The sequence below is a fragment of the Clinocottus analis genome, unplaced genomic scaffold, assembly GCF_023055335.1.
Source record: "Clinocottus analis isolate CAN_PGR_092001 unplaced genomic scaffold, fCliAna1.0.p SCAF_7, whole genome shotgun sequence".
Lineage (NCBI taxonomy): Eukaryota > Metazoa > Chordata > Actinopteri > Perciformes > Cottidae > Clinocottus > Clinocottus analis.
Window position 1 is genome coordinate 18,365,553 of NW_027176229.1, and position 13,556 is coordinate 18,379,108.

A 13,556-nucleotide genomic window follows, 5' to 3' on the forward strand; every position below is an offset into this window, starting at 1 on the left:
ATACAATACTCTGTTTTATCTTTTATGTACAGATTGTAAAGCCCTCTGAGGCAAACTGGTATATTTTTATGCTGTACAAAATAAATGAAAATGTATTTTATTTTTAAATAATGATTATTAATTGAACATGAGGAATAAAGCACAGGGAAAGTGTGCAAGCAGGATTTGATCAAAATACCTTTTCTTTGACCCTTTGACAGATCAAAAGAGGACAAGCTGCACACTGTCATCACTTTTTTTTGTCAACAGGTAAAGGATCCACCGGTACATCACATTAAAGTCCCTTCATCCTCATTTGGCTCACTGTGCTGATGAAGATGTGACTTGGATGCTGTGTTCTGAGAAGAGTTTGCCTCTTGACAGATAAATATGATGTAGTCCTCCCTGGGGTTTCTCTGACTAAATTAGGCTCGTTCTGGATGTAGTTCCTAATTAAGACTTAGTGGCTCTTTCTGGCAGCAACCATTTCAGCAGCTGCAGCTTCTCTGGAAGGGGGAGGGGCTCATGTTTAGCTGCTGGTGTGTAGACTGATGTATGTCAGCTTCAGGTGGAGATGCAGAGATGGAAACCACACGGAGGCAGACGCACACACACACACACACACACACACACACACACACACACACACACACACACACACACACCTTTATCTCTGTCCTATTGAATAACTCTCTGATGCTTTCCATATTCCATGCGAGGGATTATTACAGCTTACCCACAATCCCCAGCAGCTGATTATCCTGTATGTTGACAGGACAGAGTTGTGCTATCGCCCTTGTGCAGCAGTCAGTTGAGTGTGAGTGTGTGTGTGTGTGTGCATATAAACATATTGTATTTGATGTGCGTGTGTGTGTGTGTGTGTGTGTGTGTGTGTGTGTGTGTGTGTGTGTGTGTGTGTGTGTGTGTGTATATACTGTCTGTAATGGTGAGAGAAAAGAAAAGTGTTATTCTGAATTTATATGTAGGAGTTTGAGAGAGGAAATTAGTTTCCTCTGGTTGTGCGTGTGTGTGCGCGTGTGTGTGTGTGTGTGTGTGTGTGTGTGTGTGTGTGTGTGTGCGTGTGTGCGTGTGTGTGTGTGTGTGTGGTCGTGCTCAACCAGGCAGGTGTTTGTGGCTGATACCTGCAGCAGCTCCAGCAGTGCTGCTCACCTCAGCATGGCACCTCACCTTGGGAGGGAGACAGCTCTAAGCTCATTAGCACACACACAAGTGTGAAGCACAGGGTATACCGTGCCAGGTTTTGGCAAAAGATGGGAGGAAAAGAGGGGGAAATGCCAATAAACTCAGGGGAGATAGAGGAGAGGAATAAGGGAGTATTTTTATGGGACTACGGGAAAGAAAATCGGTTTATCAAGTTAAAGATAGATACTTCAGGAAAACAAATAAAAGTGTGAGAGAAGGAGGGGGTGAAGGGCCTTGAGGAACAAATAGAAAATAAAAAAGGAAAGTGAAATACATCTTGGGAGACAAAGGCATTGGGAAAAGGTAGAACAGAGGGAGGAGGGAAACATAAATGAGACTGAGAGGAATAGAGATAGGGGGAGAAAAGACACGAGGAAGAGGCTTGAAGACAACATAACAGGATGTAATGGTTTTAAAGAACTGGTTCAATTCACAATGGCAGCAGCTGCACTCTCATTATCCCCCTGCTCGTATTTGTGTGAGTTTAATTTAATCTGGGTGCTTTGGAGCGTGTCTTCATACTGTTCTACTGTATATGTGCAAATACAGTGAAGAGAATTTTAATGGAATTCCAATGATGGTTGAGCCGCCTTACTTTCATATTGAACTAAAAAACAGCATGACGCACCTCAAGGATATAAATTCAGCTGGAAAAAAATAGCAAAAATCCATTGATTTGTAAGATGAGGGATGAATAATAATTTAAAAAATGCATTGGATTGAATGGATTGTTTCTGTTCACTCTCACCGCGCTTATTGCCGTTGTTTTTGTCACCAAAAAGCTCCGACAAAACCCATCAAATGAAACCCCCAAAAAGTACCAGCTGGTGAACACAGTCGAGCGTCCAGCAGCTAAAGAGCCAGACACTTCTCTCAAAAACAGTTAAGGTAATAAAGCTTGAATGTTTTAATTATATTCATCAGGTGGCCAAATTCACAGACTTGAAATGTGCTAATATGTTCTCCATAAGTTGGAATAATCATAGCATTCAACGGTTCTTAATGCTGATTGAGTGCATTTTAGTAGTTACTTTGTGATGAGCTGTGGAAATGAGCGTTTCATGTTATTCACCTGACTGTATTATTCATTTCCGCTGCAGTGAAGGCGGTTTCATAGTATCTTATGTCAGTGTTTAACATTTATGGCCTCAGGATGCCAACACATTACACAAATAATGAAGCAACTAAGAATATACACACTTCATCACACAATCTCTTGTTTTCTGTATGTGTCCGGATCCCCAATATTTAATAACTAGAAGCAGAAAAAAAATTAAGTCCATAAGCATTTCAAAGTGAGCACAGCCTGAACTGTCTCTAAATTGTGTCCTGAACTGGTCCTCTTAAATGTAGAAATATAAGCATACTCTCATCCGTACTGTACACAGAAGCTGAGCAGTGGGAAGAGAACACCTTTTTTTTGTGTAGCGTTGAGATAAATAGGATTAGGGATTTAGGAGATTTAGGGGGAATAATCCGTCTGTGTATCGGAGAGAGGCAGCAGTGGTGATGATCAAAAGAGAACGTTGCGATTCAGAGCTCAGAAATCTCTGTAAAGACTGAAAACTTGGAATTACAATTCCTTCTACAAGAATCCGCTTTCATTTCGTCTCTGCGACTGCTGTAATTGCCACATAATCACCTCATACTGAACAACGATGCGTATGTGCGTGTGTATGAGAGGCGTGGATAGACAGAATTATATATTCACAGTAATTAATCAGATTTACATCATGGGAGAGCTAGTCTGTTTGTTGTGGGTCTTAGTATTAAGCAGAGGATTGGACTTGGTTATTTAACACAGTCGATTTGAACAGCTGCTCTGTTCTACTATCCATATCTCCATATCAATACCACACAAGCAAAAAAAAAAAAAAAAAAAAGGAAAATCCACAAAAGCTCACCGGTAACTTCTCGGTCCTGAAAATTGAAACATCCCCAGTTGGCTAAGTGGGCCACCCAGCTTCTTCATTCTTCCACAAACCCACTTAATGCTATTCAGAACCACAAAGGCTGGAGCTGAACCTAAAGGCAGGAAAACAATGTGGACAGGTCATGTGGTACCGCAGGATGAACAAAGCTGCAGTGTTACTGCATGACTCGAAGGAATGAGCAGTAGTCTGGTTCAAAAAACATTCTGGGTAAATGCAGAACCAGGTTTCCTTTTTCAGTCTCCGGAATTCAAAAAATCCCAGCGAAGAAAGTTCAACTTCTGCTGGAGAAACCTGAATTCCACGGGTAAACTTCAGCGGAGTTCTTTCATGTTTGTGTGCGCACATACCAAAAGGGACGTGAAGATCACAACTTGGAATCTCTTTGTTGGAAGAATGCGCTGTAGTATATAATCACCTGCAATATCAGTTGCCAGTGTGATTGTTAGGTGAAACAATATAGACTACCGGGAAATCCGTGTTGCCATCTTGTGTGTAACAATCATGTGTGTAAAAACACAGCATCCTCAGGAAGAAAATAAAGTAGCTCTGAATGCTGCAAAAACAAGACCGGGGGGACTTTTGTGGTCAGACTTCTATCTCATCTTCTTTTCACCAACAAATGAGTTTAGTAGACAAGTTGATTACAGGGACAATAATATTTGGCATGCAGCCTTTGTAGTCTAGCCGAGTTATTTCATTAAAACCATGTTACAGTAGTAGCAAACCATTCTACTTGCGCCGTTCAAGCTGCCCACACTCAAGCAAAAAACAACATTCAATCAAGTGACTTGACCTGTCAAGAGGAGTCACACTCATAAATACTTGCAAAGGTTTGATCCCATTCAGGTACAGTTCAGCCCTTCCTGAACCACCATCTTTACCAGATGCTTTGAAGGAAGGCCTGAAGGGATGCAGTGATGCATCAGTTATGCAGCCTCAGCCACTTTCTCACTAGATTTGGTGACATCTAGTGCTGCTGACTGCTTTCATTGGAAAAGAGTCGTTTTTCAGTAGAAGCTTTTAAATTTAGCATACTCTTGCTGGTTTCTCCATTGTTACCTATCCAAGCTTTAACTTTTACCATCAAACCTTTATTTAAGTCTGGGATGCAAACTCTGAGACTCCAGCAGTTATTTATCATAAATCCAAAATATTTGATGAGAAATGTGTTCTTGTACCAACCAAGAAAGTCAAAGACCACTCCAGTTACAAAAAAACAACCCATTTATTGTCTATATATTTCAATCATTTTAGATTAGCTAGCATTAAGACCATTTAGTATTTCTCCTGATTAGACATTTCTTTCCATGTAAAAGACGTACAAAAACAGTTTGTTATTTCTAAAGCATGTCCTGTATGAAAAAAAAATATTTACATTTTTACAAACATTCAACAGACAGAAATAAGCACACGGTCATGATTAATGGCTGAAACTGACGAACCTTTCTCTGTAGGACTATTGGCTGATAATTGAGTCGCGCTTGTGGGCTTGAATCTTCTCTGCAAAGTGAGAAGACAACATGACACAGTTGAACTTCTCAAGGCAATTTCACTAAAGTCCCTCGTAAACAATATTAGCAGAAACAAGTGACAGGGAATTCTGTTATTAAGAGATTTGTTCAGTGAATATGATAAAAAAAAAAAAAAAATTAAATGAAGGGGAAAAAAAGACATTAAGACTATTATTTCTAATCATAACCTTAACCTAGAAACTTCATGTTTAAAAAAAAGGTACAGGCAAATTAACTGCATTAAAACAGCAGGTTGATCAAAACGGCAGTTTGAGAATCTGAAGCGATATCCAGCTGACCAAGGATCAATACAGAGTCGCTGAAATGTTTTCAGATCAATTCAGTTAAAGCGCAAGTAAAAGTGGGGCTCGGTCAACATATGCAGCTGGTTACACACACTGTGGCTCAAGTACAAAAGGGGAAGAGCTAACAAATAAATGACATGATGAAGGCTTATGTTGCTTGTGGAGTACAGCCATGTGAAAATATAAATTGGGAAATAAATCTGTAGAAACAGTACAATAGAAAAATGAGGATCAATAAAAATGATTATTTCAATCCGTAGAAACCATCAAGTTTCCAATAATTGATCTTTCAAGCAAGATCATAAGGAATAGAGACAATTAGGGGAGTTAAGCTCTCTGGAGCAACATGTAGGCTAAATTCTCTTTGAACAAAATGTTCTCGAAAGCACATGAATACTTTCTGTTGGCATCTGAAAGCGGTAGGAATTACAAAAACATATTTTGTCTAATGACGATTAAACAAACCCCTCAGAGAATTCAACAATAGCATGGTGCTGGATATGTCAACATGGCCATCAGTGTTTATTACATCGTTTGTGTGTCCTAAGTTGGTCGGAGGACAGCTATCATTACAGTGTAGTTTAATGAGGATAGGACTTACTGTCAAGACAGAAAAGGTACTTTTCAGTGTAGGCGTATCAGAACAGCAAGCTGAGGTTCTAAGGTCAGAGCTGAGAGATCGACAGGCAGTGAGAACTGTCTGTCTGCAACAAAATTAAATCCAACATGTTCTTAAATCACTGTCCTCCATCTCTCCAGTATTATGTCAGGTTCTGTTCCCATTCTCTTTCCGTCTGACATTTGTTTACATATTCAAACACCTGCTTGAGTGTTTCTTCGAGGGTCTCTGCCCTTGGTCACAACACTGAATCAAGTGCGTTTTAAAACCTAATGTTCAGTGCAGTGTTCTCCAGATGAGCTGGTCCCAGTCAAAACAATGCAGTGCCAGTCATTGTTTGGTCCCTGTAACTGATTCCCTTGCAGTCCGTTGCAGAAAGCAGTAGCAGACAAGAACATCCAAATATGTCTCCTTCCATTAAACATTCGGCCGCTCCAGTTAATTCCCAGCTGATATGGAGTCAAGAACACAATCACAACAGATGTGTGCATGTCAAATGTTTGTCTCCTTTCTGTGTCACCTCAGCAGATATAACAGGAAAAAAAAGAATGTGCCATCAAGGTCACTTGTGTTTGTGATTTCTTGCTCCACTTGAAAATGTCAAGAAACCTATCTGCTGTGTGGGAAGAAACGCGAGTCCTTGCTTTCTTTCCATGATTTTAGTAGATGACCTCGTAAACAGTGGCCTTCTTGTCCCCTGAACCAGTGACGATGTATTTGTCATCCACAGATATGTCACAGCTTAACACCGAAGAGGATTCTTTAGACTGAAGAGAAAGAAAGAGATATAGAATAGGGAAAAAAGTTATTCATAAATAAAGAAAGAAAAATACATCACTGCTTGTGTGCGTGCAGTACTTAAAAGTGTTTAAACTATGCTCTTGGAAAATATAACTGTACGGTGTTCTCATTCAAATTAATAATGTTGAATGATAAATATTATAGAGGGGCTATCATAATATGTTTGATGATGTCACAGAGATAGGTGCTGATGCAGCCAATGGACAGGATGCGTTTCCACACTAAAATCAACATGTTACTGCATATTCAGTCATTTATTGCATTGATGCAATGCTGTGCTGTTAGAAATACTTATTATCTATGTTAAGATATTATAAAATATATTTAGTGATGTGTCGTCCCAACCTGGAATATACTGGCTCCATAGGGTGTTCTCCATGCGTTCAGTAAGTTATCCTTTCCTGTGCTCACAAACCATTTCCCTGGGAAGACAGATGCACACAAACACATCCACAATAAGCAACAAAAGGGTAGACAATGACTGTCACGACAAGATATGATTACAGTGAAAACAAAATGATAAAATAGACAAACCCAATGTCCTGCCTACCTCTATACGGTCATGATTAATCATACAACAAAAAACAAGGTAAAAAAAAACAAAACATGTAGAACTTAGCAACTAAAGCACAAATTGTTAAGGAGATGGTTTGACAGTAGACTACAAAACAAGTGCAAGGAGGAGTAAATCAGTGAATCGACCATGTAGCTTACCACAGGAGGCAAACTGCAGGGACAGTACACAGCTCTCATGTAGGTGAAGCTGGTATTTGTCAGGCTTGGTGACGTGAAGGACCTCAACGTTGCTGCTCTCCATTCCAACAGCGAGCCACTCTCCTGTCGGACAGTAGCCGAGAGAGAAGATCTGGACAGAAGAGACAGACGTTACATTTGAGCAGCAGCTAAAATCTGATTTAGTTTCACTGGGGATACTACGTTTAATATGGAGTTGTTCAAGGTCAGTCAATGAAAGACTGTTTGTTAATATAAGTGTGTACCTGTGATGTAAAGTCATGCTGCTGCAGCTGCCGTCCCTCTCTCAGATCCCAGGAGCGGACAGTGTTATCGAGGCCTCCGGTCCACAGCTTGGTGCCATCATTGGAGATGTCAATACAGCTGGCGCCATCTGTGTGGCCCTGGAACTGCCTGCAGGATACACATTCATAGACAAACAAAGAAAGTTTTTTTTTACAATATTTCTCATCAGCAGCCGCTCTTGTAGGACTATTACTCAATATTCTGCCTCTTGGTGCTAAATCAGCCAAAGATGAGCTTCTGATGACTAAAGGTCAAAATGGTTGAAAGGTGGTGAGAGAACACACTGACAATAAGCATGTCCCCTATGTGTAAAATCAAAGTGTACATGCATCAAGGTCTCTCCTCTTACCTAACGAGTGTCTGATTGTGTAAATCCCAGACGGCAATGTTCCCATCGCTGCAGCAAGAGAAGCAGACTTTGGAGTCCGGGCTGATGGCCAGAGCATAACACGCCGGTGCTGATGATGTTAACTCTGCCTTAATCCTGGGAGTAGGCGTGGCTAAATCCCAGATCGACAAGGTGCTCGCCTCACCTCCCACAATCAGTGTCCTACCATCAGGGAGTAGACGACAGGAGCGGATATAGTTGTCTCGATTCTGATGTGGCAGACACATTGAACATAGTTAATCTCTTGCATATCTGTAAATATATATACACACACACAAACACACAATATTTCTGTGCAAAGAATATAACTCAATGGTTAATACCATTCAATTTCAATTGATATGTATTTGTTGAGGCCAAAAATCACAAAAGGTGTTTACAATCTGTACATTTTACGACATCCTCTTTTCTTGGAACCTCGCATCGGAAAAGGAAAAACAACAACCACCTCTCTAACTTTACTCACCAGACAGTCAAGCTGCGACACTGGGCTCTTGTTTCCTGGGTGACTAATGTCCCAGACCTTGACGCAACCCTTCCCTCCTGTGTAAACGTGTCGGGTCGGGTTACTGATGGTAACGGCGCACACCACCTCCCCATGGTTCAGTGTGTTGATCTGACGGGCGTGGCGAGGAATCCCTGGGCCCACCAAAGCATCCGGAGGGAACGGTACCGGCTGCATCTGTCCATCGGCCGCCACGTGAAAAGAATAAGCACTGTTGATAGAAAGAAGAATGGAGAGGAGGTTAAACATGGCAGAAAAGATGAAAGAGGACAGAATATAGAAAATAGTAAAAAAAAAAGAAAATAGCACTTTTTCTAGGAAATATCGGTTGGTTTATGGGGCAATTAAGGCATCAGTCCTCAAACAAGCAGAGCTGCAAACACACTTACGGTTTGCCGCCAGGGATTCCCGTCAGACTGGGAGGCATTCCAGGAACTCGCATGTGAGGATGAGGATCAAAACCAACCTTGATAAGAGAACACAGACATTTTATGAGCACAGTGCAAACACACACCCATGGGCATTGGCAAAATGCACAAAGGTCAATACTAACCTGTGGAACAGAACACAAACACTCATGAGAACAAAGCAAACAGACAGTCTGGAGCGCACACACACACACCCTCCAAATCTGAATGACGAGTTTAAGAGTCAGCAAACACACAGAGGCAGAGCTGTCAGTACTTGTGCTACCCCACATCTCACACACACACACACACACACACACACACACACACACACACACACACACACACACACACACACACACACTTTATATCAAGTGTTGCCCAGACACAGCTGTGAGTCTACTAAACCTATTTAAACAGTGTAATTAACACTACACAAATACAGCAAAGAGTGATGAGGTGATTGAACGTAGCGCACACCAGCATGCCAAACTATATAAATACTATCATACACGAGAGAAATACAGCTGGGCAACTATTGACACATTGCAGTGTAAAATCTAAATTGCTTCAAAAAAGTATGCACACCCTTTACCTCCCCATTTTTTAAAAATGATTTTAAAACATTCAATTACAGTAGATGGAACTTCTATTTTTTAACAGTGATCGACAGAGAAAAGAGGAGAATGGTCAAAGTTTGATGCGAGATCCTTTGTTTCAAAAGGCGAACTTGAAGGGGTGATGACTGATATCAATTGAAATATCTGGAATTAACAACTGTTGGAACTGAAGCAACCGTCGCTTTTCTGGCAAAAAGCTACAAAAGATAAATCAATCTGCTGTAGAGTTACTGAAAAGTATGATTCAGAGGTAGGAAAAAGAAAATTTCCAACGGCCTGATTATTTCCAGAGTAACTCTGGGTCAGTTGTGACAAATTAAAACAATATGCTGTAAATACAACAGGGAATACAGTAAATAGAAGGCCACTGTTAAAAACACTCGTATGAATGCATCAGAATCATGACCTGAAAATCCACTGTTCTGTGCACTCACATTCACCATGCAACTTCACAGAGCATGAGAAGCTTTACAGAGAACCATGTTATATGAACTGGAGTGTCCAGTAGTGCAAACCTGATACCTGGAGTTCCTGCCAAAAGGAGACTCAATTAAATATTTATGTATTGAATCATTATGTGTTTCATATTTTCACTTAATTTAGATTTGGAGAGATTTGATTTCCCTTTGATATTTCTGTTGATCAGAATAAAAAAAGGAAAATCCTAATTACATCCACTGTGATTAAATATTGTAACACAAATTATGAAAATGTCAAAGAAAACATGTCATGCACATTCTATAATCAACAATTATTTCAAAACATCTTACATACAGCCAACTGACTTTGCAGAGGGGTTATTTTGTTATATGTTAGTGTTTACTATTTTAAACAGTCATGCTTTTTCACTCACCATAGGTGAGCGGCCGTATGCAGCCACAGCAGCCGCAGCAGCAACACTCATTTGAGGTGACATGTTGTGCAAACCAGCAGCATAGGCCGCAGCCCCGGCTGCACTTGCGAGCTCCCCATTCATCCCTGCTGCATGGGGCAACATACCAAATGCTCCCGGGTACGGGCCGGGTACAGCCAGGGGGGTCCGCAAACCTGCAGCTAAGGAGGAGAGAGAAGAGTCTTAAAAAGATGGTAACAACTAAGAGAGCATTCAAGATCAAAATCTACTTAAATCCCACAAATTCCTCATTACCACACACTTTTCCAAAGTAAAGGTGTGCCGATAAGAGTTACAAAAAGTCAGACACCATTTATCTAACGCCTTTTGACCATTAACCTGAGTTGAATATTTCTGCTGGCAATTTATAAAACACAAGGCTCTGGCAAGGATTAGCATAATAAAAAAACAACAACCCATCATATAGTGAATTTACATATTGTTTATACTGGACTTACTGGGTGGATGTGGTATCTCCATGGATGGGGGTTTTGATAGACTGGGCCGGATTCCAGGAGTAGAACTTGGACCAGGGGTGGAGTCACCTCTTGGTGTGGGTGTGCTTGACTTTAGTCCAGGTGTTCCTGCCTTGTCTCGCTGCCACAGAGAGAGAAATACAAAAAATGTATACATCAACCCTCAATTATATTCTGAAAGAGCCCAAACAAGTGTGTGTTGTCCATCTCTACCATCGTCATCTCTTTGGACTTGAGGGAGGAGGAGCTGGCTGATGATGCAGTCGAGGCTGGACTACAGGGGTCTTTCTTGAGAAGACGTGCTTTATCCAGGCCATTTTCTCTTGGAGAGGGGAGAGGCGTGCCACGGGGGGAGGCTGGATCCTGGTGAAAGGACAAAGATTCAGTTAACTAGCTGAGAACAAAAGTTGGGATTTCCCTGAATTAAAGATTTTAGTCACATGGACAGCTGAGAATATAGTGTGATTCATTTAAAGAAACCATAACCCACAGACTACAAATAGGACAACTGCAATAATGACAACTATAAACAAACGATACAAATAATTTAAAAACATACTGACCTCATTTGAAACATCCACCACTAAATTATCATCACTTTTATCCCCGTCGCTGTCCTGCAATCAATTGGAGCACAATTACATATTATGCAGAAGAAACCATGACCTTTTCTTTGTTTCCCTAAAACAGGCTGTTATAAGGAACTTGCAAGTGAATATTCAATGGTACTAAATACCAAACTGAAACATCCATCACTCCCAACATTTGATGTGTGACTAATCATACATCTGCACAAACACTAAAAACTGCATATACAAATGAGCACATGGAAATTATATATACATTTGTCTCACTTTGACATTTGCACAAATAAACACAGTCAGCAGACTCAATTCTTACATAGTGGCTAGAGTCCTTGTCATCAACCTTGCGTTTCTTGTTGTCATTTGCAAACTCTGGTCCGTTGCGTCGCTTATCTGAATTCCGAAGACTTTCTGGCAGCATTGAGTTACTCTGCAGATGAAAGCAAAAGGGAGGAATAGCAGAAGAGCAGAGATTTAAAAAAAAAAAACAGATAGTAAAGAAAGGAAATAGAGAAAAAAGTCAGAAGAGTTGGAAGGATAAAGAAAAAAAAACAAGACAAAGGATTTGCAGAGGTGAGGACAATGTTGCCATGTTGTAGTTTAGTTTGTGCTAAGCTGGATGCCTGAGCTCACTAAACCGTCTGAACCATCTACCACTAATTACAACAGCTATTCAGCCATGTGTAAAGCAGGTTAAAAAAACAGACTCTTACTTGCAAATAGGTTAATAGTTCACAGAAGCATGAATTAAGCAGCACTAGCACTTTAACAGCAACCTATTTCCTCACTTGACCAACGCCAGTCACACAGTCACACACACACAGTCACACACAGTCACACACACACACCTCTGAAGTTGATGATTACATTAAGTGGCTCTCAAAATCTAGTGGTCCCGCTTCTGGCTTGCGACAAGCTGCATGTATGCGTGTGTTTGTATCACTTGCATAACACTCTTGCATCCCTCTGTGCCCCAAAACCGTGAGCACACGCACACGCATGTACGCGCGCACACACACGCATGTACGCGCGCACACACACGCATGTACGCGCACACACACACACGCACGCACGCGCACGCACACACGCGCACGCACACACACACACACACACACACAGATCCTATTGTTAATGGATTAGAGCTTCATGTTGAGTCCATTATATTCTCAGCCTGTCAATGAAATGTGCATCCAACATACACAAACACATATGCGCGTGCACACATCTAGCAAGCGAGTGCTTGGGCTTTGACTGGAGAAAGGGTAAATGAAGGAGGAATTGCTAAGAGGAGGAGGGTGAGAGAGAAAAAAGGGGAAAGGGAGGGAATGAGATTAGAGGACAGAGAGGATGGAGGGAGGGTGTGAGAGTGTGGAGGAGAAGAAAGGGTGACAAGGGACGAGGAAGGGAAAGAGAAGGGGGGGTGAAAATCTGTATTCTGCCAAAGGCCCCTTCCTTCACGCCCTCCCCTTTTCCTCCCCCCTTTATTGAAAGGTTTTAGTGAGCTGAGCACAGGAGCACTGACCCGCAAAACATAAGCAACCCCCCTCCCCCCGCTCCCCACACACACACACACACACACACACACAAACTATATACACACGCACACACAAGTGTCATATGACTGCTGCCCCTTACCCCGCCTTTCCCAAGTCCTCCCTTCTCAGTGGTGGCGATATTAAACACAATGAGAGTCTTTAAGCGCGGGATCAGGGGCGGTGGGAGTGGGGGGAGAAGGGGTAATCTGCTCAGTGAGGTGTTAAATAGGCACAACAATGCAGGCTAGGTTGGAGGAGTGAGTGTGAGTGGGTGTGAGAGAGTGTGTGTGTGTGTGTGCGTGTCCGTGTGTGTGTGTGTTTGTGACCATGCTAAAAAGATCATTTGGAGAAGAAAAGAAGCCTAACAGTTCAGAGCAGATCTAGGGCAGAACTAAAACGGGCAAGCCAAAGCTCTACCCCAGAGATCCTCAAACACAAACACACGCACACGCACACGCACACACACACACACACACACACACACACACACTTTAAAACTAAATCAAAAATATGAATGAGAGATTGTAAATAAAAAAGAAAAGAAAAAAAGTCAAGCGTCTTTTATGCATAATTACATGATAAGATGAATTTTATTGATCCCCCAGGGAAAATTGGGTCACTGCAGCAGCAATAAAAGTAATCCCATTAAAATGACAAAAAAAGAGCCTTCCTCAACAGGTACGGTTAACCTGAGACACAATCTTAAATTGCAAGTCTTATATACTTATGTTGATATATGTGTTGCGACTTTTAAATATA

At 41.4% G+C, this 13,556-nt stretch overlaps 1 protein-coding gene across 1 annotated transcript in view; it reads right to left on the reverse strand.

Moving 5' to 3' along the window:
* Window positions 1-5,403: 5,403 nt before the first annotated feature.
* Window positions 5,404-13,556, reverse strand: part of LOC137805031 (transducin-like enhancer protein 1) — a 19,356-nt gene continuing 11,203 nt past the window's right edge. Inside the window, exons 9-20 of the mRNA XM_068604680.1 lie at window positions 11,579-11,692; window positions 11,242-11,295; window positions 10,892-11,041; window positions 10,661-10,799; window positions 10,164-10,363; window positions 8,673-8,749; window positions 8,245-8,494; window positions 7,740-7,987; window positions 7,351-7,498; window positions 7,067-7,217; window positions 6,698-6,774; window positions 5,404-6,318 (exon numbers count right to left, since the gene is read on the reverse strand). Of these exons, the coding sequence (XP_068460781.1) occupies window positions 6,211-6,318; window positions 6,698-6,774; window positions 7,067-7,217; window positions 7,351-7,498; window positions 7,740-7,987; window positions 8,245-8,494; window positions 8,673-8,749; window positions 10,164-10,363; window positions 10,661-10,799; window positions 10,892-11,041; window positions 11,242-11,295; window positions 11,579-11,692 (1,716 nt within the window). The 3' untranslated portion in view covers window positions 5,404-6,210. The remainder of the gene's footprint in view (window positions 6,319-6,697; window positions 6,775-7,066; window positions 7,218-7,350; window positions 7,499-7,739; window positions 7,988-8,244; window positions 8,495-8,672; window positions 8,750-10,163; window positions 10,364-10,660; window positions 10,800-10,891; window positions 11,042-11,241; window positions 11,296-11,578; window positions 11,693-13,556) is intronic.